Genomic DNA, 25,405 nt, shown 5'->3' on the forward strand with positions numbered 1-25,405 from the left:
TCATGTCTGGAGATGACTCACATGCTTAAATGATGGTGTCATGGGTGCACTGGCCTTTCTGAAGGTGCAGAGCTCCCCTTTACTGACTGTAGCTGTTGGAGGTGCCCCAGAAAACAGCTTGCTTTCCTTCCATCTTTGGTTAAGAATGAGGACACTTTACCCTCCTTCTCTCTTAATCACTGGTGTTGGCTGTTTCTCACATTCCACACACACAGGAGATGGGAGCCCAGCAAGCCCCAAACTCCTTCCAGAGAATTCCCTCCAGGAGCCTGCAGGGTGGGGGAGGGGCGGAGGGAGCTGCTGAAACATTCGACTGTGTTTTCATCAAAATTACTCAAATGGTGTGTGTTCCTTTCAGAAAATTAAAAACGAATATAGACAAGAACAAAGAGCCAGCACTTCATAATGTTCTCACCATCCAGAGATGATACTTCCGTAGAAATCCTCCCACTCTTTGTTGTTTTTAAATGAAAATGATATCCTGTTTGTATTGATTACTGTTTGTAAATTCTGTTCTTAACCTGCTTTTTTTCTTTTCAGCCTGCATCATAAACCTGTCTGTTTTATTGAATATTCTTTTATAACAGATTTTTCTAATGGCTGTAAAGTATTAGTTATATAGCTTCCTATGGTGACTATCTTAGGATGCTTATTGTATTTAAGTAGGGACTCTTGCCTATCTGTTTTAAAGATCAGTTGCCTTGCCTTATGTATTGAAACAAAAAATACCTCTTACTCCTTTTTGTGTTTCCTATTCACACAATTCTGATGGGCAGAAGTGATGTCCACATAATTTTCCAAGTTACTAACAGCTGCTGTGACTCTGAATGCAAACACGGGGTGTGCTGGGATGTTCCCTCGGAAGTGAAATTCCCACATCATCCAGACTCCTGTGACTGTTGGTTTGTTTAATTTCATTTAAATGTTGAATCTGGTAAGTTTATTTTCCTGGGAAGGAAGATTTACTGGTGCCTCCTGGAAAAGACTTCTTTTTCTTTTCTTTTCTTTTTTTCTTTTGTGACATAGTCTCATTTCATTGCCTAGGCTAAAGTGCCATGGTGTCATAGCTCACAGCAACCTCAAACTCTTAGGCTCAAGCTATCCTCCTACAGCAGCCTCCTGAGCAGCTGGGACTATAGGAACCCAAGATGACACCTGGCTAGTTTTTCTATTTTTAGTAGAGACAGGGTCTTGTTGTGCTCAGAACTCCTGAGCTCAAGCAACCCACCTGCCTGGGCCTCCCAGAGGGCTAGGATTAGCGTGAAAAGATTTCTTATTGTCCTTGTTCTTCCTCAGAAGCCAACAGACAACACTCTCCATCTTTATTATGCAATGGTGGAGTAGAGACTTGTGGCCTGTGGCCTCCCTGCCTCAGTCCCTCCTTTTCTCAGGCACATGCAAGCACAGGAGTCTTCTCCTTCATTTCAGCAAAGCCCAGAAAGTTCTGCCCCCTTTCCTCTTCACCCTCTGCAGCCGGAGTGCTCCTCTGGGGCCTCTTTTTCCTGAGAAAGGTGCCTCTGGGACCTTTTTGTCTGTGATTTTCCTTTCCCATGGCCTGTGCGCTGGTGCTGAGAGCCCTGGCTGAGAGCACCACAGGAGGCCTGCAGCTAAACTGTGGGGTTGGAAGAGCTGCTGGGCTGAGATGGCAGGGATAGGGGCAGTGTTGGCCCTGCCTGGAGGATGGAGTAGATGTCGAAGATGTCGACATGAGCTTCAGGCTTCCAATCCCAGAGGACTGTGTGGCAGGGCTGCTCCAGTCCTCCTGGTAAGCTGACTGAATTTAGGATGCTCCTGAATCTGGACTTGCCTGGACATCTTACCTCGTGTCTCAGGTGCACTTGCTTCTGTTCACACCACTTGCGATGCCAGATGTGTACTTCCCTCACTGCCCCACTCCCTGGCTGCTACTTTGGGACTGAGTGTTTTCTCTCTTGTTGGAATGGCAGGACAATGGACTGTCATCCAAGGTCTGCACCCACTTGGGGCTGCCATCGACATGCTTCCTGGCAAGAGCAAGGCCACTGAAGGGGAGAGGCAGGAGGTCTGCAGGCCCAGGGGCCCAAGGCACTCACCACGTCTTCCTTCCTCCTCCACCCTCCCAACCCAGAGCAACCATACATGTAGGAGCATGACCAGGAGAGTCGGGTTCTGGTCCCAGCTCTGCTACCAACTAGCAGTTCACTTGTTTGTAAAACAAAGATAGCATTGCGGGCTATGCTTCCCCTGGTGACTTGCAGCAAGCATCACATGAGAAGCTGGTGTGGGAGAGGAAGGGCCTCTCACTAGTGGTCCTTGCCCTACTCCTCTCTGACCTTGTCTGAAAGGAATGTCAGAATCTGGTTGCTGGTAACTCTTCCCAGGAGTGGGATGAGGAGGAAGAAGGCAGGTGCCAGCCCTTGGCTCTCCCCCCCAGGCCTGGGAGCCAGCTACTTGTTTGCACTAACTGTGTACATGTTCATTGCAGGAGTGAGTCTGCCTTCGAGAAAGCCAACGTCGATGTGTTTCGGGTGAGAACCAACAATGTGGGCCTCATTTACAAAATCAGGTGAGCGTCTGGCCTCTGGGGAGCGGGGGTAGGGGGACGCAAGTAGATTAGGACTTGATTTTCTGGGTGTTGATTACTCTCCAGGCACTATTCGAGGGGTTACCAAGGTCCAAATCTTTCCCGCACATTTTTAGTCACTAAACTTCCCCATTAGAGATTCATTTCTTTGATTTATGGCAATTTGAGACAAATTTTCACAAATCTAAGAAATGCTCATATGCTCTAACAGCCACTATCACATAGTGGTTAGAAGCAGAGTCTCTGAATCCAAATGGTCCAGATTTAAATGTCCCCTTGGCTATTTACTGTATGGGGATTTGGACAGGTCACCTCTCCAAACCCGTTTCCTCCTCTCTAATAACAGTGCCTCATCTATACTGACCCCAGGACTCGGACACGTGTGGCTACTGTACACTTGAAAGGTGGCTAGTCCAAAACGAGGTGTGCTATATGTATAAAATACACACCAGATTTCTGAAGATTTAACAAAAGAAAGAGAATGTAAAATAGCTTTATAATAAGTTTTTACATAATTGTATGTTGAAATGATAAGTGGAATTAAATGGAATGTATTATTAAAATTACTTCCACGGATTTCTTTGTATCTAAATATGGCTACTAGAAAAACTTTAATTTGTGTCTGTAGCTCATATGAATGGTTTAGGCTGCATCAGAAGGACAACCCTGGTCTAAATGGCTCTGGGTGGTGTGACTGAGAAGAATGCCTGCATATCATGGGGTTTGAAAGTCACTAAGAGAGGAACGCATTTAATTGTCTTGCAGCAGTGGGAAGGGCAATTTGAGCCCCAGGGGATAAGCTGTGTCCTACAAGTCAGATGGTCTAGCTGCCTTTTGCTTTGTGTATATTCCCATCTTGACATCTCTTCCCTTTAGTTATGGTCTTAATGAACTGTCTTTTTTGACCTTGACTCTGCTGGGCTTCAGGAAATGGTGTGTGTGTGTGTGTTTGTGTGTACACACTTGGACTAGAGTTGGAAAAAGAAGCACTTCTTCTAAATGCCAGGTAAGGTGACAGTACTGATTAGACAGGGCCTCAAAGGGGAAGACTAGGATGGTCTGCAAGCCATCTTGCAAACCTTGGCCCCTGTGAGGAAGAGATAAAGTAGCAACAATAAAATGATTGGACCTTTCTTTCCAGTAAACATTTGGGTAGTCCAATAGGGAAGGGGGTATCATTTCAGTTCTTCCAGTAACAATGTGGGCTTCTGCCCTAGAATTGAGCACGATAACACAGGCTTGAATGCCAGCTGGTACCTGGACCGTGTGATTGTGACTGACATGAAGCGGCCTCATCTTCGTTACTACTTCAATTGCAACAACTGGCTGAGCAAAGTGGAAGGTGACCGCCAGTGGTGCCGCGACCTGCTGGCCAGCTTCAATGTCATGGACATGCCAAGAGGTCAGTGTCTGGGATGATCTGCCTGATAACCGTCCCTGCTTGGGCTTAACTCACCCAGTACTCGGTCATGCTCTGGTTGGTTCCACCTCCCTTTGCCACTCCTCCAGGGCCTTGTTGGCTAAGGCCCAAGGGAAGAGCCATCTCTACTCCCTTCCTCGGGGCTTTCCCACAGGCAGGCTTATGGGCTCTAAGGGTTCAAGGAAGTGGGAAATACAAGAAGACCTGGAGGTATGATGGAGGGATAGCTGTGACCCCCAAAGAATCCTGTGTTCTCAATGCTTATTGTTGATGTGTGTTTTCCAGGATTCCCCTCTGAGATCAAGAGGGCCTTCCCCATCTTCCTATTCCCTTTCCTTTCTTATGATGCCCAAGGAAGGTGTATTACAGCCAGGGTATGGTGAATAGGAACCAGAACTTGCAGTTCCCATAGCTGCCCACTGACAACTTCTGATTTTACTTAGGAGTAAAACAACTTATCTCAAGTGACTTTTCTGGGTAAAGACCCTAACTTCAGTCGTTTTAGTTCTACAAGTAGATATATTTGTCCTCCAAAGTTCTGACCTCACCTCCTCTCACTGCTGATCATTTTAGCCTTTCCCCAAAGGGGGACACTCCAGGAGGCACCTAATACCCTGCTCTCATTAAGTCATGGGCCATCAGAGGGGGGAAAAGACTTTGGGACTAGAAGAGAACTGGCTTTCTCATGCTCATGCAATAGAACAGTAGAACAGTAACACACTTGGTGGATTCTGCCTTCCAGCATGTGCCTATATGGTCTCCAAGTTCTACCTTCCCCTGCAGACCAGGTAGGTAGAAATAAACACATCCTCTGCCTCAATGAACTTCAGTTCTCAATTTCTCTGTCTCTGATTTTCTATCTTCCGGCCCATCTTGACACGTTCCTCTGTGGTCTCTACCATAATAACTTGCAACCTCATTGATTCTTTTTTAGAGCATGTTATTGATCCTTTCCCTTATCACAAAAGCCAAATTTGATTATTCATTCTTTTTAGAAAGTAGAGACATACAAACATAAAAAGAGATTCCCTGTAATTCTATCACCTGAAAAAACATTGTTGATATCTCTTGCATTCATTTCTAGTCTTTTATGCATATATAATTTAAAAGAACGGGCTGGTACAATATCCACTGTTTGACACCATATTTATTTCTGTGCCATTAACTATTGCTCAGCACCCCTACTCATAACAACTGTGTAGTATTCTGGAGCATGGAGATAGAATCGTTTATTCACTAAATTGTTGAACATTTATATTGCATTCCCCTCTAAAATTTTTTGTTATTATTAACAATACTATTATAAACAATATATATAACTCTTTGAACAGATTTATGATTCTTTCCTTAAAGAAAAATTCCTCCATGGAATTTCCAAATCAAATAGAATGTATATGATTAAAGCTTTTGGTAGGCACTTCCAAATTGCCCTAGAAAGGACGTATCTGTGTAATCTTGCAAACTGTGCAAGGTCACCCACTTCCCTCACCCTGCCAACACCTGGTAGGAAAGGCAGATCTTTCAGTAGATAGGAAAAGGAGGTTTTTGCTGTTCTCTTTTGGTTGCTGAGGTCAAATATTTTTCATATGTTTATTGGAATTTGGAGAGAAAGAGAGAGTGAATTATCTGCCTGCACCCTTTGCCTGCCCTTTCAATTGGGGCGAATTTCACAGATTTGCCCATAGACTACAGCATCATTGATTCTTGATCCCATTTCTGTACCAGGGTCAATCCTAAGCAAATTTCCAAGCTTGCCACTTTTCAGCTTCTTGTTTTACCTTCTGCTTTGGTCACACAAAATTCCAGGGTTCTACTGTCAGAAGAGCTTCTAAAAAACCACCATTGAAAAAGAACTAATGTAACTCTGGTTCTCCAACTTTCCAAAGACTCACGAGGCCAGGGTTTTCTTGCCCTTGAAAGATGTGATACCCACTGACTCTGTCTCTGAGTCAGGCTGCCTGGATGCCCAGCTCCTTCATATGCCGGAGGGCATTAGGTTCTTAGTCTTTCCAGGCTGGGTTCCAGAAAGAGGAATGAAATCTTCATATAGTCAAATGACTGCATTAGTAAAGAAATGGTTAAGTTTCTTGGCTTTTCAACTTGGTATTTAGCTGCCACTAGAGGTCTTTGATGAGGAAAAAGGGGAAGATAATTATTTCTTCATCCATGCAGTTGAATAGGTGAAATATTTTGAAAAATGGGGTGTGGGCAATAACAGAAGAAGGAGAGAGGAAAAAGGAACATTTCCAGTGGATATATGCCACCAGCCTTGTACCCCCAAGATAGAATGGAGAGCTAGGGCGCCTTGACCCCCTCTCCCCAGCTCCAGGGCCATCTGTCAAAGTTCTGGCTGGTAGTCAGCTAGAAGCTTCTTTCATTCCTGCTCTTCAGGGAAGGTAGGTCTTCCTAGGCTAACTGAGTGACCCTTTGACTGAAGTGATCAGCAGGTAGTTGTGGGAGTGGAGGGAATGGGACCTTGATCAGGTTTCTAGGTGGTTTCTCTAAAGGGAATCTCACACATCATGCTTCATGACACAGGCATTGAGGGAGCCTCCCCTCCTGTGGGTGCAGGAGGTGACTGGCACCCTGGACTAGAGCATCACCCTGCGGCATGGCATGGTGCTTGACGTTCCCAGGAGGTGGCAGCTTCCTCTTTGGGTTCCTCTTTAAAAGTACTTCCTGGGGTTGCTTCAATTTCCCAGGAGCCCTCCTCATAAAATATTCTCCCAGGCTGATTTCGTCAAGTATTTTCCCTATAGTATTTTTATAGTTTCATGTCTTAAGTTTAAATCTTTTATCAAGTGAGAATACGTTTCTGTTAATGGGTCCAGTTTCAGTCTTCTTCACGTTGCCAGCCAGTTCACCCAGCACCAGTTATTAAATAAGAGAGTCTTTCCCCCACTGAAATGTTTTTGATAGGCTTATCAAAGATCAAATAATGATAAGTAGCTGGGTTCATCTCTTGGTTCTCTATTCTGTTCCATAAATCTAATCTACCTCTCTGTTTTTGTACCGGTACCATGTTTTGATCATTATAGGTTTATAGTATAGCCTAAAGTCTGGTAACGTCATACCTCCTGGCTTGTTTTTATTTCTGAGTAACACATTGGCTATTTGAGTTTTTTTCTGATTTCATATAAAACAAAGCACTATTTTTTCGAAGCTAAAAAGCTTAACAAAGCTTAACAAAGCTCTTTAAAGTATGACAGTGGTGTTTTAATAGGGAGTGCATTAAATCTGAAGATTGCTTTGGGTAGTATGGACATTTTAACAATGTTGCTTTATTCTCAGGTGTCAGGCTTATTTCACTCAGCACAGTGCTCCCAAGCCTCATCCATGTTGTAGCATGTGTCAGGATTTCTTTCCTTTTTAAGGCTGAATAATATTCCATTGTATGTGTATACCACAACTAGTTCACCTATTCTGTTGATGAACATTTATGTTGTTTTCACCTTTGGGCTATTATGAATAACGCTGCTATGAAGATGGATGTACAAAATTTTGAGTGTCTTCTCTCAATTCTTTTGGGCATATGCACACAGGAGTAGAATGGCTGGGTCACGTGGTAATTATAATTAACTTCTGAAAAACCATCATCCTGTTTTTTGCGGCGGTTGCATCATTTTACATTTCTACCAGCAATGCACAGGAGTTCTAATTTCTCCACGTCCTAATGCTCATTACTTTGTGTTCTGTATTGTTTTTGATAGTAGCCATCCTAGTGGGTGTGAAGTAGTGTCTCATTCTAGTTTTCACTTGTGTTTTTCTCATGGTTAGTGATGGTGACCATCTTATCATGTGCTTATTGGTCATTTGTACGTCTTCTTTGGAGAAATGTCTAATCAAGTTCTTTGTCCATCTGTAAATCAAATTGTTTATAATTAACTTCTGAATAATCATCATCCTATTTTTGTGGTGGTTGCATCATTTTACATTTCTACCAGCAATGCACATGAGTTCTAATTTCTCCATATCCTAATACTTATGTTTAAATCTTTGATTTATTTTGGGTTAAATTTTGCATATGGTATGAGATAAAGGTCCAACTTCATTCTTTCGCATGTGGACATCAAGTTTTCCCACCAACATTTGTCGAAAAGACAAATTTGGATGGTCTTGGCACACTTGGAGAAAATCATTTGACCGTGTACATGAGGGGTTATTTCTGGGCATTCTGTTTCTCTTATATTGGTCTGTATGTCTGTCTTTATGCTGCTACCACATAGGTTTGATTACTGTAATTTTGTAATAAGTTTTAAAATCAGGAAATGTGAGACTTCCAACTTTGTTCTTCTTTTTATAGACTATTTTGTTTAACACATTCTGTTCATTAAATGTTTTTAACATTGACAATACACTATATTGACTTGGCAATCAAAAGCCTTCTGTTCATTTGGAAGAAAAGAGGAAAGTGCCTTCTTCACCCCAAGTCCTTGGCTCTTGCCCAGGAGTTCAAGGCTGCTGGACAAACTTTCTGGAATCTTCTGACTCATGTGAATCAGCAGAAGTTGGGGACCTGGGTTCCCCCAAGCTCTCAATGGAATGATCCAGGCAGACATCCCATGTGAATAAGCATTTCAGATATACACAGAAACAGCACACTCCCTGGGCTTGCCTCCCACTAAGAGTGGGTCAGGGGTTCCTAGCACCTTCTGAAGCCCATGGGAGGCTGGTAGGCACTTTTCCAGCTCTCCAGCCCTTATCCCTGAGAACATAGTCTTAGTTATCAAACTGCTCCAGCAGTGTAGTGAATTTTCCCTCTTACTTCTGTGGCATCCTTTCCATTGCTATAGATGTATGACTCCCTTCTTAGAGGGTTTCTTCTGTCCTGCCTGGAATGGCTCACCCTCTTGACCACTGAGAACCCAGAGTGACAGAGTATCTGGGCTGATGACATCCCCTGGCTGGAAGCTCAGCACAGTTTCCCACACCTCAAGGGGGAGCATCATCCTTTACAGTGGATGTCAGTGATGCCTTCTTGAGCTGCTCTTAGATCCTGGGCCTGGGGAGAGGAACATGGCCCCCTCCTTCAAGGTGCTCACAGTCCAGTGGAGGACACTGATTCCTATGCTACAGGGTACCCACAAGGAGACTGGAGAGCACCAAAGTTCAGAGTGCCAGGGTTCACCATGTGGAGTCCTAGGTTCAAATTTACCATCTCTTCACTATGTGACTTTCGGATGAAATACTTCTGTAGCCTTGTGTCTTCATGTGCAAGCATTTTACATTACTTATCTTATTAAAAATCCCTAGGAGTAGGGACTGTCTCTACCCTTCTTTGCACACGTGATAAAGGTCAAGGCAAGCGTGATAGAGCACCTCTCCCCCGCCTCCTCTGTTTCTTGGTTTGAGGCTTGTGGCTCCCATTTCTCAACCTGTTTGCTCAGATTGTGTTGGCTCCTGTGTCTGGCAGATAGCAGTTCTGGTAGCTATTCTCTCTGGCACTAATAAACCCTCAGGAAGTTTCAAGGGACCCACAAGAAGTGAGACTGAGGCCTGAGAGCAGGGTAGGACCCCTTCTCCTAACCTTCCCTGAGACTGTGGAGTGGAAGCCGGACCACCACCAGTCGTTTCCGGGATTCAGGCCTCAGCCCATCAAGCCCCATGAGGACCCAATAGAGCTGCTCTCCCTGGAGCCATGGGGGCCTGCCCTATTTGCTGCCCAAGTTATCTTCTTACTGCCAGAGCTTCTGTCTCAGGTTAGTGAGATAGAAAACTGTGGATCTTCCATTATGAGGAATGCCAGGGTTGGAGGAAATGTCAGAGCCAGCCCTGGCCCTCCCTGCCCTCTTTCATCCTCTCCTTCTCATTCTTCCATGCCACCCAAACCCTACTGCATGTGAAGTCCCAGCCTCCCTACACAGCACTACCTGCTCCCTCTGCCTCAGGCAACCCCTCCCCCCTCATATCCTCACGTCAGGTCTGTGCCACACACCCCGGCACAGTGATTTTGCATATTTCAACTGACTCCCACACATGCTTTGGCAGAATCACAGCCAGAATGAGCCTCTGTGGCCGATGGGGTGGGCAGCAGCCCTCAGTGCTGAGAGGGACATGTGGCTGATAAACACACTGTCTCAGGGACTGCTATTTGCCTCTTGGGCTCTAACTACTTAATATGTGTCTCTCTGGTCTCTCCAGGTGGCTCTGAGAGTGACACTAAGGCCTCCCCCTGCCCACCTGGTTATTGCTCTTTCACCTGCACCTGCCATCTTGCCCATTGGGACTAAGGGGCTTGTGTGGACATTGGGAGGAAAGGTTTATATGCCATGGGGACGCCATGTGCCAACATACCCACTTTTGTAGACAAGCAACAGCTCCACCGGGGCCAGAGACCTGGATTTGTGTCTCACCTTTCAGTCACTGTGTGACTTTGGACAAACTGCTCATCCTATCTGGGTCTCTGTCTCCTTATCTTACCAGGGGGGTAGACAAGAACTTCTCTGAGGTCACTTGTGGCCCTGGCTTTCTCTAGTACTCTGCTAGCCAAGCACATCCTCACCTCTTGCCTTTTTCTACCCACTGATTTCACACCCCACACTTTGCTGTTGTCACTTTTGGTGTGACATTCACAGGGCACAACACCCAGGTGCAACTGACAAACATGGTTCAGAGTGACCCGGGTTGAACCTGTAGGAAACTCAGCCCTCTGGGACCCCAGGAAGGCTCAGGGCACATTCCTGAGCCTGAGGAGGGGGTGTGGGTGGTACAGAGGATGAGGTGGGCATGATAACATGATATTCTATCTCCACCTAGATTTAGGATGACCCACTGTTGGGTCTTGAAGGAGCCTGGGCTGTAGGACTGTTACCTGGTGGGGAGGCATTAGCAAAACTTGTTTAAGGCAGACTCTGCCTTGCCTTCTCACTGCTAAAATGATGTCATCTCTTGCCTTCTGTTCAAGTAATTGCCCACAGTGCAGTGCCAACCCACAAACCCTCCCACTTTGAAAAGTAATGCATTGATCACGTGGCTTAAATTAATCCCGAGTCCACACCACGCCCATTTGGAAAAGCTCCGGCAACTTGGCCAGGAGGCAGGCCTCTGAAGCCAAGAGCTGCGCTGCAGCTGGCCTGGGGGCTGTTCACTTCCCGGGGCTGCCAAAACCCAGCGCAACCGCTCAGAAATGTTTCAGACTAAGGCCTGCAGAGAGGGCCAAGTCTGGAGGCGGGTCCTGCCCCACTCCTGCTCCCAGTTGGGACTTGTTCCCTAGCTTTTGTTAGGGACAAGTCTTCTTCTAGGATGTGTGTGATTATCTTTGGTGTATTAATAATAAATATAGCTGCAGCCAGTTTTGTCGTCTGCTTCAAAGAGACCAAGAGGCTGATGATTAGAGGAAAGAGAGCCCACGAGGAGAAGCAATAGCCTGGGCCAGTGAGCCAGAAGCACGCAGGTGGTGGGAGGGGCAGACAGTATTGTCATCTGGACTTGCAGGTTGGAGCAAATGAATTGGATTTTCTTTTTTTTCTGCTGTGCCCAGTGGGACAGCCAGTGCTTAGTTCTGGGAGCTGAAAGCTGCAGAGCCTGGGAATGGGTAGAAACGGGATTGTGTTTGCTCTTAGCACAATCGCTGTTTCCACTCCTGGCTATTTCATCAGGTAACTGGGTTATAATTTCATTACAGCCCATGCTGTGCTGCGCAATGATTATCACACAGCTCCAGATGTGCACCCGGTCTTGGCAAGACCACACTGGGCACAGTGCCCAGGGTGCATTTGAGGAGAGGACTGGATAAGAAAGGGACTGTGATTAACGTATTAGGGGCATGTGCAAATCGCACTGACCTGCAGTGGATTATGGACCTGCCAGAGGACTGTGGGGTGCAAATGCAAAATGAAAGCAGCCTGGGGTGATGAATGCAAAAAAAAAAAAAAACCCCATCCTGACAGCTCTGCCAAATAAACCAGAAGCCCCAACGGATTCTCAGATTCTGCGGGGTGATACCATAGAGTAATTAAATTGGTAATTTTAAAATATAGCTGCCTGGCCAGAAAACACATGGGGCTATACACCCTGAGTTCTGTTCCTACCTTTGCCCCTCAGTAGCAGCAAGACCAAGGGTAGATTTAGCTCCCTTCTCATTTCCGGGTTCTTTCTCTGTAGAGTGGCTGGACTGGGGGTGGTGGGAGTGGTTCTTGGGGTCTTTGTGGGATTAATAGAATGTTTACCTTCACAACCAAAAAGAAACAGATGGGTCTGGGCTAGTCCTCCTCTGCAGGGCCGAGAGAAGCCTGGCTTCTGGTGCCCTGCCTTCTGTGGTTCCGTCTCCCCCATTTCATCTGTTCTGTAAGCCCCATCCTCTGCATAGCTCTCACTATGGCCTTGGTCTCTGGACCCCTCATTCTCTGTAATGAAAACCCCGCTCTGGCACTCCACTAGTTATGCAAGCCTGAGCAGACACTGTGCATTCTGTGCCTATATTTCCTCATCTGTAAAATGGGAATAACATGAATCCCCACCTCAACTGGGGAAATGAGTGCCAAGGACTCAGTGCAGAAGCACTGGGTCAGAGTTCAGTCAGTGACACAGTCATCACGCTGGTTGTTCTGTGGAGTTCCTGATGTTTCTCTTTCTTCTCTTCCTACATCCAGGCTGAGTCTGAGTCTGAGATGCATAAATGGAAGCTTCTAGCCTCTCAGAAAGGCCTTGAGAGCCACTCAGGGCCAGGATCCCCTCAAGAATGGATCAGGCTCACATAGAAAACTGGCACTGGGCTCAGGACCTTCACTGCAGTGGAGCCTGCAGGGAGTGCCTTTCCTCCCAAGGCTCCTCCCTACCCTGACATTTCCCCTCAGCCAGCTCTGTGCATTGTCCAGGGCTCTCTGAGTTCTGTTTGCTGGGCTGCAGCTTGGCAGCCATTGTTCCCAGGCCCACAGACACAGGGGTGAGGACTGCAGGGCGGAGAGAGCCAGCCCAACCCTGCGGCATTCTCCTCCTCTGAACTTCACAGCAGTTTCCCGCCTACCTCATCTGCTCCCACCTAGCACTGCAGAAAATCATCTCCGGAAAGAGTGGGAAGAAGAGAACTGCTCTGAATGAGGCCCCAGTGAAGCACATTGGAGAATTTAAGGACCAAAAGGGACTTTACTCCTCCTCTTTGAGGAAACAGAAGCCCAGGGAAGTTAAGTGACCTGCTTTTGGTCACACAGCATTACTGTGGGGCAGAGCCAGAGCCCTGGCCTTGAGAAGCCAGCTCACACTCCTCTGTCCTTCCTGCTCCTGAGCACATTCATTCGGTGATTCCATGGGCATTGCTTTAAGAATCTTCTATGCACCAGAGCCTGTGCTCAGGGTGAATGCATATAGGCCCTTCTCCATAGGAGCTTAGAGTCAAGCAAGCACATAACTGCAGTGCAAGAATGTTCTAAGTGGGAGGTGGCCTAGGCCAACAGAAACACCGAGGCAGGAGGTACAGGAGGGCTTTGTGGGTGAGAAGGCCTATGGTAGGCTTTGAATCAGAATGAGGACACTAGGGAGATGATGGGTCCTGGTGGCACAGTGCCTTTTCACACAACTGGGGACGGGCCCTCTAACTCCCAGCTTCACTATGGCCTCTGGGCCCCTGGGACCACTGCTAGCCATGTTCTCCATCAATCCAGAAGCCAGAACCTTTGGAGAATGCATGGAATTGTAGATTTGCTCCAGATTTGATTATTTTGATTTTTAAATAGGTGTTTAAAATAACCTTTGATTTTTTTTCCTATTTGTGGAAACAGTACTTTCTCAGCACTACATTTTATACCCAAGAAAATCTGAATTAATGATATAGACACTGCCCTGATCCAGCCGTGACTGTGTGTTTCTGCACAAGTGTGTTCCTGCTGGAATCCTTCCCTGAGTTCCAGCCGTTGGCAATTGTAAGCCCTGGAAGAGTCAGTCAGAAAAGGAGTTTCTGCCTGCCTGGGGCTGGTGGCCCTTGTGTCTCCTTTCTCTCTTCCTCCATCCAGTTTTCAATCTTACCTCCAGCCTCACAGCCATTCTGACCAGCTCAGGGGTTTCTGCTGCCAAAGCCAGCTCGAGGGCATGACAGATTGGCAGGAGTGCTCAACATTTTCTTCTTCAAGTATTGACTTTAATCTTTACTTTTCAATCACAGGAAAAAAATTATAGCCATTGTAAAAACTCAAATATAAATAAACAAAAGAAGAGTAATAAAATCATCTCATTCAATCACCCAAAGATGGTAATAGGTGATTTTTATTTGGCACTTACTCAATGTCAGGAATCTTTCTTAACCAACAATCTAATGATCTACCTGTTTATTTTCTATCTACCTAAATATCAACTTAATTCCCATAGCAACCCCATGAGGGAGTTATTACCATTACAGCCATTTTACAGATGAGGGAAACTGAGGCATAGAGCAATTAAAGTCATTTGTGTTTAGGTATGTTGCCAGGAGCAAACCTAGAGATTTGAATTTAATCACTATGTAGGATTCCCTTGGAAACACTGCTGGTAACATTATGGTCCATTTTCTTCCTGTTTTTTTTTTTTGCTACATGAAAGCATTAAAACTATATATTGATTTGAATGGTATTGTATTATACTCAGTTTTATGACCGTATTTTTTACTTAAAAATATATAATCATTACTAGATTATAGCATCAAATCATCTTCCAAACTATTATTTTAATTGGCTGCATAATATTTCATGGATGAGAAAATATCATAATTTACCCCCAAATCTCCTATTTTAAATATTTCTAGGTTGTTCTTAATTTCTTGTTATTATTAGCAATGCCACCATAGACATCCTTATAGGTAATCAAGACTTCCTTAGTACAAGCTAACTGCCACGCACAGGGCTTGAAAGGTTGGTTCCAAGGGTTTTTAGAATGTTAAGGCTTTTGACACATGTCATTCACTTGCCTCCAGGAAGGCTAGATGCTGCTCTAATTCCTCTGGCAGCACATGAGAAGTGCCAGCTTCCCAGCACTGTAGGAAGATAAACTCCAGCAGCAGAGCAGAGTCTGGCTTGGAAAGGGAAGACATGGAGCCAGGGTCACAGAACCATGCAGGTGGATGGGTGGGGGCATCTGTAGAGTGGCAGGAGAGGGGGCAAAGCAAGCTGAGTGGCTGCAGGGTGAGTGGAATGGCTCTGCAGGGCTGGGCACGGCTGGATGAGCTGAAGCAGCTTATCTGCTCCATGCTCTGATAGCACCAGGCATTCAACAGTTTTCTAAGAAAATATACCAGCTGTATATTTATGGGGGGGGTGATTAAAAAAAGATGGGGTGTTTTATTCTGATTACTTCCCACAAGTAACTATTAACAACCAAGTGATGTTTCAAGGTCAGTGCACAACCAGTCCCGGCTGAGGTCAGATTGTTGCCTGTGTTGGAGCATGTTAAGTGCCACAGGAGCAACGTGGACACCAGGAGCTCGAGAGTGGGACAGTGTGGACTTGGGGAGCAGCTTCTGAGAGAACCGGGGTTTTGAGCTCAACCTGGAGCAGGCAGAGGGCAAAGACAGCCAAGAGAGAGCTTTCCTATTCAGATACCCTGAGTCCAAATTTGAGCTTCACCCTTTCTAACTGAGTGAACTTGGTCAAGTTTCCTAAGCTCCTGCTTCCATGGCCTGGCTAGTAAATGGTGACACTAGTAGCAATAGATCAGTTATTGAGAGCACTAAATGAGGTGACTCAGGAGAATGGCCCATTGTAGGTCCTTAGGAACCTTAGAAGCAGTTAGGATTTTGAGAAGTGGCTGTGTCTGCAAGGAGAGCGAGGGCCAGAGGGCATTCTGGGGACAGCAGAAAAGCTCCAGTCCTACTTGCATGACAGTGAAAGAGAGAGGAGAGACTAGGAAATGAAGTTATGGAAGGAAAATAAAAGAAAAAAGCCAGGAGCCCCTTGGCCCAGCACCTTTTGTGGTCACAGGAGTGGGGACTGTCCCCTGGAGGCCAGGCGGTGGGAGCTGTGGGAGCTTGAGCAAGGACAAGGTGGAGCTGGAGGGGACAGGGCAGCCCAGCAGCACTGGGAAGAGACAGGAGATCTGGGTGGAAATCAATGGGCCTTGGGGCTGATGGAAGGAAGAGAAACCTTCTGGGGGTAGAACGTGAGTCCAGGCCTGGCAGTGTCCCAGCTCCTGGCACTTGGCATCTCCCTACCTACCCGTCCCACATCTGTGCAGGTTGAGTAGTGAGGGGGCCTTCCCCGGCTGGGAGAGAACATTCCCCTGTCCCACACCCCAGGGCAGCCTTGCTGAATTTCTCTCCCTTGCCATTTTCATCTCCTCCTACGCAGCGCCTGTGCTATCTCACTTCTGGCGTCTTTGCTGTCAGTGAGCGGAAGTGAGGGGTGTCAGGGTGCGAGCCACGGCGGATCCACTTTGCGGGTTGGGGGTAAAATCATGCCTGATCATCCTCCTTCCCACCTCCCACCAAGCCCCTCACCTACTTAAAGCCACATCCTATTTAAACGGGCCCTGGAATGGGTGAAAGACTGGGGAAGGATCCATCCCTCCTTTCATTCATGACTCTTGGCTTCCTAAGAGAGCCTGGCCGAGTTAAGCTTCAGGAAGCCCAGGCCATGTGGGGTCTCCCTGAGATGGAGGCTTAGTTGCGGGGCATAGGCTTGACTTTTGTGGCTCCTACTGGTGAGCAGCCCAGCCGGGCTCAGCTGCACACCGGCACTAGAGCCTGGGGGCCGGGGCCCTAGTGGCTGCACCCCACCCCTCCCCACACGGCCCGCAGCAGCCCTCTGGAGATGTGTTCTGTCACTGCTGTGTGCTGACTGTTCCAGACAGAGCGCAGGGGAGGCTGTGGGGGCGCCTGGCGCACCAGGCGCAGGCAGGCAGCTCCTGCTTGCCAGTGCCTGCCTTTTCTGGAAGCCCACGCAGCCACTTCTGGCTGGGCTATGGGGGCCCGATTTCCTGTTTGGAGGAAGCAGCCTGGTGCCCCTGCCACAGGGCCTGCAGAATAAAAACAGGGCACATCTGGGCATGTGTATCCACTGAGCAGGGGGAACAAGGGCACAGATGACCCTCTGCTGTGGTCTTGAGGTAGGCCATCTGGCTTTAGGCTGCAGCTAACTCCACCTGCTCAGGACCTCAGCTCAATTCTGTTTGGCTTTGGAAAGCACCATGTGACTAGCTTAATCCCTGGTCTGTCCCTCATACTGTATTGTTCAGATCAATGGCACAGTAGTTTGACCTTCCAGAGTTCACATTGACCTTTGGTAGAAAGAAGCCACAGCCTAAAAGGTAGTGTTGCTTGGGCTCAGACATGAGGTCAGGCACTGCACAAGTGTGACTATGGAAGGAGACCTATTTCACATCAGAGAAGTTGTAGCTTTATGTATTTATTATTAAAATTATCCAACAGATGGCAGTAAAGTGTCTTGAGGAAGGGATTCTTTTTTTCTAATTTGCAAAGGCCCTGCACAGGCTAATGGTAGCCCTGCTGAAAGGCCAGAGAGAACTTGGTTCTAGTGAGAATTTTATAACAGATAGTATGCCAAATGTGTACATCATAGGCCAACTCTAGAGCTAGTTGGGTGGCAGTTCCCATAATCACTAGGCTTTGTGTCTCCCATGCCTGCTCAGGAAGAGGGGTGAGCTTGCTAGCCTCTCCTCTAGCCTGACCTTCACCTCTCTTTCAGTCTCTGCTCCTCACTGGCTCTCAGCCAGGCTGGGAACTAAAGGCACAAGCCTGAGGTCACAGAACTGGTGCTGCCCTCTATCCCCACTGTTGGGAAACCCCAGACCAGGCCTCTTCTTTTTCAGACTCAGGGGGCCACCAGGCCAGCCCAGCTGCACAGCATTGTGGGGACAGAGAAGGTTGGCTGTGTTTATCCACGCTGAGCACAGGACTTGCTTCACCCCAGCAGAAAGAGGGGATGGCTCCGCAGTCTGCAGAGCCTCAAGCTGCTTAGCTAGTGGTTAGCATGTGCTGTTGTTATTCTGCAACTAGTAGCTGCTGACCACCCTTCTCAGGCCACAGGGAGCAGAGCTGCCAGTGGTCCCCTCTCTAGAGACAGCTCCTGAGAGCACAGGACATCTCATAACTATTACCTGAAGGCCAAACCTGGCCTCTCCCCTGTTTTTGTATGGACTGAAAGCTAAGAATGGTTTTCACATTTTTTTGATGGTTGAAAAGAAATCCAAAGAAGATAATCTTTTGTGGCACATAACAATTATATGAAATTCATACATCAGTGCCCATAAATCGTGTCTTGTTGGAATATCACTGAGTCCAAGCTTGTACTCCCTCATGCAGGACAGCCAATAAATCGGGAGGCAAGGTATTGGGACAAGGAAAGTGACATTTAGAGAGCCATGGAACAGAGAAGATGGAAGACTAGTGTCTTAAGTTCATCTTAAGTTAGTATGAACTTTAGTTTCCTTTTTATCCGAAGAGACGGGGGAACAGAGGCATTGGGTTGCAAGAAGTAACCGAGGACCGCAGACATCTGGGTGTCAGTGAGGGTCTGAGGATGTTGTAAAATTTGTTTGTTCTTGGAGGGTTGCAACATTCCTGTAAATCTTTAACATAGCATCTTTACTTATGTGTACGCCCTCCTCATCTACCCTGGAGTTAGTCTTGGGAAAGGGATAGTTGTCATCTTTCTTCTACCCTGCATGCAGAGCTAAGCAGATGCTTATAGAACCTAAAGGCTATTACCACAGGGGATCAGGAGCAAAATGGAGCTATTATGCCAAGCGTCCCTTCCACTGTTATAGGAACACAGCCACGTGTTGCTACAACAGCAGAGACTGGATGGGCCACAAGACTTAAATATTTTTTATCTGGTACTTCTCAAAACAAGTTTTCTGACTCTGGTGTAGGGCACAGGAGGCCTTGGGTGTCCTGGGAAGAGCCCTGGATTCAAAGACAGGGCACCAGGCTCTGAGCCCCACTTGTATCATTTAGCACCTGTGTGCCCTTGGGCAAGCCACTTCTGAGCCTCTGTTTCCTTATCTGTAAGTGAGAATGTCAACAGTACCTGCGCTGCCTAGAATACGTGGCTGTCGGAGGATGAAATGAAATGACATCTAGGATGTGGAAGAGGCTTGTGAAGTGCAAATGCCTGCATGAATCGGCAGCACTGTTTGCCCTAGAAAGTGAATCAACCATGTGCTTTTCCTAGAGCAAAGGTGGCCGTCCCCTACACGGATTCTCTTTGAATCCTTTCTTCCCATCATCTTTCTTCCCGTTTCTCTGCTTCCTTTAGCCTTTGGGCAGGGTATTTTTTACTGGCCCTTCACTTTCTCTCTGGCCAGCTCCCTGTGACCAGGGCAGGGGCCCCATCCCTTATGTCATCAGTCTGTTCTCTTACAGAGTGTCAATCCAAGGGGTGAGTTCAAAGTGCGAAAACCCACTTGTGACCAGCGCTGCATGTTTGTACTCACTGAAATTCTAGTCACTCGTATGCCCGTGTGGGAGGAATGTTTGATGAGCTTGCTGATGGTTTACCAAGAGCCAGAGTACAGAGCTCCGCTTTCATCAGCCTGGTCTTGGTCAGTATAGGCCCTGAGCACAAGGCCAGGTTGCACTGGGCACCAGACCTTGTTTAGAAAAATAGCAAATTGGAAAGTATGGGGTTCTGCTGAAAGAGGGAATGTGGAAAAAGGAAGAAAAGTAATATAAATGAATCTCATTGTCCATTTATGGAGATTTTTTCTTGTGGCACCTTTTAAAGAATGGTTTTTTAAGGTGCACCTGTCTTTTCCCACTGCAGCTCTCATTCCTGCCGCAGTGTGATTGGCGGTCACTTGTCACCCTGGGATCCTATTCTCCACTTAGCCAACCACATGGAGACTCGGAACTCCATCTGCCATAGAAAGTTCTGCAGATGCTAGAGGACAATCTGCCCTTGTTCCAGAATTGGCTCCCTCCTGCACTCTGTACACTTGACTTCCTGTCCTTGGGTGAGGGTCCCAGGTTCACCTCAGCCAGAAAGCCTGGAAGCTTTCCACCTTGACTCTGGCCTCTTGATCCCTGGCCCTTGGCCTGCCTCTCAGCTCTCAAGGTGCCCTCTTTGGCGTAATGTTCTGCTCTCTAGACTTTCCCTGGACATGGATGCTGTGTGTTCCCAAGACCCTGCTCGGGCTCCTGCCTCCTCTGTCTTCTAAGATGCTTCCTTGGTCTCTTGGCTTTCCAGTCTGCAGGGCTGCCTTCTTGGTCAAACGTCACAACATTGCAGATTAAAAAGGAGCTTTAGAGTTCCCATGTCCTCTCACTATAGCATTCTTCCTGCAGTGTCCCTGGCAGATGGCTCCCCACCAATGAGCTTGGCACATAGTAACTGCTTAGGTGTCTCTAGGGATGGGATGCTCACTCCTCCAAGGGTATCCCATTCCTTTGTTGGATAGTCCTAGATACTAAAAAATCTTTCCTTTTGTGAGCTAAATTCTCCTTTTTTACAATTCAACCCACTAATTCTAGTTCTGCCTTCTGGAATGATTTGGAATATTGGCTACTTCTTCCCCAAATGCTTCCCATCCACTTTCATCCTTTCTCCTGCTTCACTGTGCCAGTTCCCCCTGGAGTCCCAATGCCCTTCCTATAGAATGATGCACAGCAATGGCCATCAGAGCCTCCCCAGCCCCACCCATCCACCCCAGCGTCACCAGCCTAGGCACCCTGGGTATCTGTCCATCCTGAAGATGGGTTTTGTCTCTGTGGGAAGTGAGCCCTGGACTAGAGCTGGGAAAGTTTGTGAACTAAGACAAATGTTCTCAGAGGCCCTGCCAGCTGGGGAAGGAAGAACCTCACCCTGGCAGGAGACCTCTAGAAAAAAGCAGATAATAAGAGCAGAATCAGCTGGCCATGGCCAAGGGTCTCCTGGTCCTTACAAACAATATGACTCAGAAACTCTAGAAGGGAAACCTGGAAATCTTCCTTTTAACACCTGCCAGGCATTACTGCCAGGTAGTCTAAGTGCAGCCCAAGTTTTGAGCTCCTAACCTCAGGCTTGCCTGGGCCTGGCTTTTTCTGAAGGCATCTGTCTCAGTGGATCTTTGTGGTTGCGTGAGAGCACGTGGGGAGCTGAAAGTAACTGTTCCTACTGGAGCCCTCAGTCAGGACTAGGATTGGAGGATTCTTTCCTCTCCCACTAATGGGTTTCACCAAGTGAGGATGGAGGAGGGAAAGAGAAGACAGTGTCTGCTCTGACTCATGTTCTCACCAGGTAAAGGGCCAGCTCTTGGGCAGTGTGTGGGCTGTCCCCTGGGGTGTTCTGCACCATGTCATCCTTAGAAGGCTGGTCCTGTATTGCCTGCAGGACTAGAGATGGGGAAGGGACATAATTAGTTTTTCTCTTCACCTCTCCAACCTCAGTCTTTTACCCTGAGCAACTTCCCTGGGACTTTGAATTTTAGGAAATTTAATTCTGTTTTTTTGCCAACATACTTAATGAATCTGTAATATATATACCCAACACTGTGCTAGGGGTGTGGGAGAGATTACATAGGAGTAGGATGCCCTGCTCCCAGCCCTCTTGTAAGTTCTAGAGTAAGTTAGAAGCCTTACCTGCGGGAAACAGCATATGTCACAAGGCAGTGGATGGCAAAACACCAAAATCATTGACACAGATGATATAGCAAAACTGAGGAACACAGAAGAGAAAGACCCCTGAGTTCTAGAGGAAGGAGTTAGAGAAGGATCCAGGGAGGAGATGGGCAGAGGAGCTGGGGCTCTGGACCTCAATTAGAATAGCTCCAGTTTTTACCAGCTTCACACATTGGGTGTAAAGCATCTGAAGAAAGGATTCTGCTACACAAAAAACAGAAAGCCACTGTAGGAAGGGAAAAGTGAACAGAGATGTCTCAGCCCTTGGAAAAGCTGGAGGAATCTCCTTCCCCTGACTATACCCCAGCCCCTGGCCTTTGCTCCCCACCCTCTTAGCAGGCTTCATATGGGGGAGCCTTGGGCAGGGTGCATCATGTCCTTGAGTTTGCATTGAGTCCCATCCCCCTTGAGGACATGGCTGAGGCTGAGGTATTTGGGGGATAACAGAGAATTAATTCTGTTCAATGAATAGAGCAAAGATACAGAAAACGGATATAGGCCTTTAAACAAGGTAACCCCTAATCATGTATTTACTGGTCACCATTGGTTGATCTTATCTTTACCTTGGTTATGGCTTTCACTATTTACATGTAAATTTGATTTTCATCTGCAGAATTCAATTTCTCCATTGAATGTATACACTGTGATGCAGTGTGAAAAATGGATAAGAAAAGGTAAAGGAGATGCAGGGGGCCAGTGAGAGGCATTTCAGTAGTTCAGAGGGGATATGCTAGTGAGTTGGTTCAGGTGGCAATTGGGTCTGGGCTGATTCATGTGTCCCAAGGCAGTATGTTAATAGATAAGGAGAGACGGTCCCTCTACCTCTGATTTTTTCAGTGCATACAGTGTAGCAATGACCACTTGGAACCAATGTTGAGTGACTTCTTTTTTGCTCTGTTATTGATTATAGTGATGCCAATTCATGCACTGCTGGGGGAAAACTGGATGGTTTGGAAGCTACTTTGGGGTCTGTGTTCTTCTCTTCTCAGAATCCTAAGAACTAGACTTTCTCTGTCCTTGTTCTCAGGTAACAAGTATGAAGTCAAGGTGTACACTGGTGATGTAATTGGTGCAGGGACAGATGCTGATGTTTTCATCAATATCTTTGGAGAGTATGGAGACACAGGTAATGGGTTTGAGTCCTTCCTTTATAAACTATGCACAGGACTGCTTCTTAGATGTGCTGTCCCACTATCCTGGCTGAGGAAGGGAGTTTGAGCCCTGTTTGAGTTCCTTTGTTGAGCACCTCATGTCTTGTGATGTGGCTTGTCATGGCCTGTCCTGGGCTGTAGGATGTCCATTTGTGTTATAAAATCTATGTGTGTGATGTATTTTCAGAATAAAGTATGCCTGGTTTTTGAGTTGGTTGAAATTATCCAGCATCCTAGACCGTGAACACTCCCCAGCTGCACATCTCCAGGAGACTCATTCTCACTCTCTTTATGCCCCTAAACTCCATGCCCATGTTGAATTATACTTTGGGATGTGGTTGGGCTTGGCCCGACTCAATGCCCTGGTCTGGGGCAGACCAGAATGGGACTAGGGATGGGAATTGTACTGGTTGGCTTCACCGGGGAAGCAGGAACTGAGAGCACAGACACAGTTGCAGGTGTTGGGTGGAAGTTCAGGTCAGGAACTGAGGAATCGAGACAGGTGGTTTTCTCTTGCTTCTGCCAATTTAGCAGAATAATACAGAATTCAGAAAAGCTGCAGAGACATGTGACTTTGGACACAATATATTAAAGAATTCAAAATGCATTGCTGAGCTTGTAAGGAAAAAAAGAGAAATCTCCAGGTGCCTGGAATGAAGAGGGAAGTCAAAAGCAAAGTTGTAACTATGAATGGATGCTGCGGATCCTGGAAGAAGAGCACTTTCATGCTCAACAATCTAGAGGATGGGCTTTAATGCCCATGCGGGGTCAGAAAATGAGACCTTGGCCCTGCATGTGGCAAGAGATTTGAAATTAAAACTGCACATAAAGCCAGGGGCGCTGAAGGTTCATAGGAACATCTTCAGTGAAAAAATAGACCAAGAAAAAAAAATCTGCTCATCACTATAGCAAAACTTATCTTGGCCAGAACTCTAGACTTAAAAAAAAAGTTCTGAGAAATGTGTACCTTAGGCCTGCACAATATGTGGGCTTGAGGATTTTACACTACAGGAATGATTTGGAAACCCCTCTCCCCTAAGTACAGAGAATTGGTTCTGTGCCAGTAATACCCTTGGTTATTTGATAGAAGCATTTGCAAGTCTGCATGAAATTCCTACAGATAAAGTATTGAAGATGAGTTCACTTTCCAAAACCACAGAACACTCAAGTATGGCATCGTCGTGACTAAGCATCAGTCGACACCACAAACAGTAAGGTTAAATCCTTAAGAGTTTCAGATAATGGAGTAATTTGAGAAAGGCTAGTACCTAAATTGTTTAAACTAATTAAACACTTAAAATATATAACTGAAGAAAAAACAAGGCACCATGAAAAACATAGCTAAGTTGGGGGAACAAAACCCAAACAGACATATAGGAAATGAAAATATAGTTGTAAAAGATAACCCACTTTATGAGTGGGTTAAACAACACAATCTAAAATGGTTACATAGAGAACTAGTGAACTGTAAGATACATTCGAGCAAAACACTCGTGGGTAGCACAGAGATAAATGGTTGTAAAATGTAAATGAGTGGTCATGAGACATGGTAGAGAGAATGAGAAGTTCTGATAGATACTGAACAGGAGTTCCAAAGACAGACAATATGGAGAATAGGCCAGAGGAAATAATCAAAGAGATAATGGCTAAAACTTTTCCAGACTTGGGCAAAGATGTGAATCTTCAGATTAAAGTAGCAAATGAGTCATTGAACAGAATGAATTAAAACAAATTCACATTTAGATACACTGGGGTAAAACTAAAGGAAGAGAGAAAGATCTTAAAAGGAAGTAGATTTGTCAGATTACCTTCTGTAAAAACAACACTTATATGTGTATTGATGGTAAATTCCTATCAGCAAACTGTAGAGGTCATGAATCCATGGAATGATATTTTAATGTTCTGAGCAAGAATATATATCATCTCATAAATCTACACCAGTTAGGTTATCGTTCCAGAGTGAGAGAAAAATTTACAAAGTTCTCATGCAGAAAAGTAGAAACAAAGTTTACCCTCCATAGGTTTATTCTTGAACAACCACAAAAGGGTGTATTTTAAGAAAAAAGGAAATTGTACACAGAAGAAGTGAGAAACAAGAAACACAGGTGAACAAAAAGTAGATAATTTATGTAACAAATCTAAGCAAGCATTGAATATGCAAAATAATTAATAATAGTTACTAATATCAGGGCATGAGAAAATGTGGATTCCAAACACTTAAAATTAATAATATTTGGAAGGAAAGCGCATGATAAGAGTTGAAATGTAATAAAGGTCTTGGTCCTTGACGTTGTTCACACTCTCAGAAGAGTAAAGATAATGATTACCGTACACTTTAATAAGTCAAGTATGCATATTAAAAATTCAAAAGTAACCACCATAAAATAGGAATGTGTAACTTATCAACCAATACTTATAAACCAATAGAAGGAGTACAAGAAAACACTCCTCAATTTAATAGAAGGCAGGTAATGAGGACAGAGAAGAAAAATAAAGCTTGGCTAACAATAAAAAGTAAGATAAATGTATCAATAATCACAATGAATAGAATAAAGCAAAATATCATCAGTTAAAAGATATTATCATGTTACATGAAAGGAAAAAATCTGTGTGGCGCCTGTGGCTCAAAGGAGTAGGGCGCTGGCCCCATATGCTGGAGGTGGTGGGTTCAAGCCCCAGCCAAAAACTGCAAATGCAATCAATGTACACAGTACCCTTTAAAAAAAAAAAAAAAAAAGGAAAAAAACCCAAAAAAC

The 25,405-nt window shown here is 45.9% G+C and overlaps 1 protein-coding gene across 1 annotated transcript in view; it reads left to right on the forward strand.

Moving 5' to 3' along the window:
* LOXHD1 (lipoxygenase homology domains 1) overlaps positions 1 to 25,405 on the forward strand; it is a 164,623-nt gene that overhangs the window by 12,330 nt on the left and 126,888 nt on the right. Inside the window, exons 3-5 of the mRNA XM_012802001.1 lie at positions 2,465 to 2,545; positions 3,781 to 3,965; positions 22,526 to 22,624. Of these exons, the coding sequence (XP_012657455.1) occupies positions 2,465 to 2,545; positions 3,781 to 3,965; positions 22,526 to 22,624 (365 nt within the window). The remainder of the gene's footprint in view (positions 1 to 2,464; positions 2,546 to 3,780; positions 3,966 to 22,525; positions 22,625 to 25,405) is intronic.

Source organism: Otolemur garnettii, unplaced genomic scaffold, assembly GCF_000181295.1.
Source record: "Otolemur garnettii isolate 467f Iridium unplaced genomic scaffold, OtoGar3 scaffold00012, whole genome shotgun sequence".
NCBI classification, from domain to species: domain Eukaryota; kingdom Metazoa; phylum Chordata; class Mammalia; order Primates; family Galagidae; genus Otolemur; species Otolemur garnettii.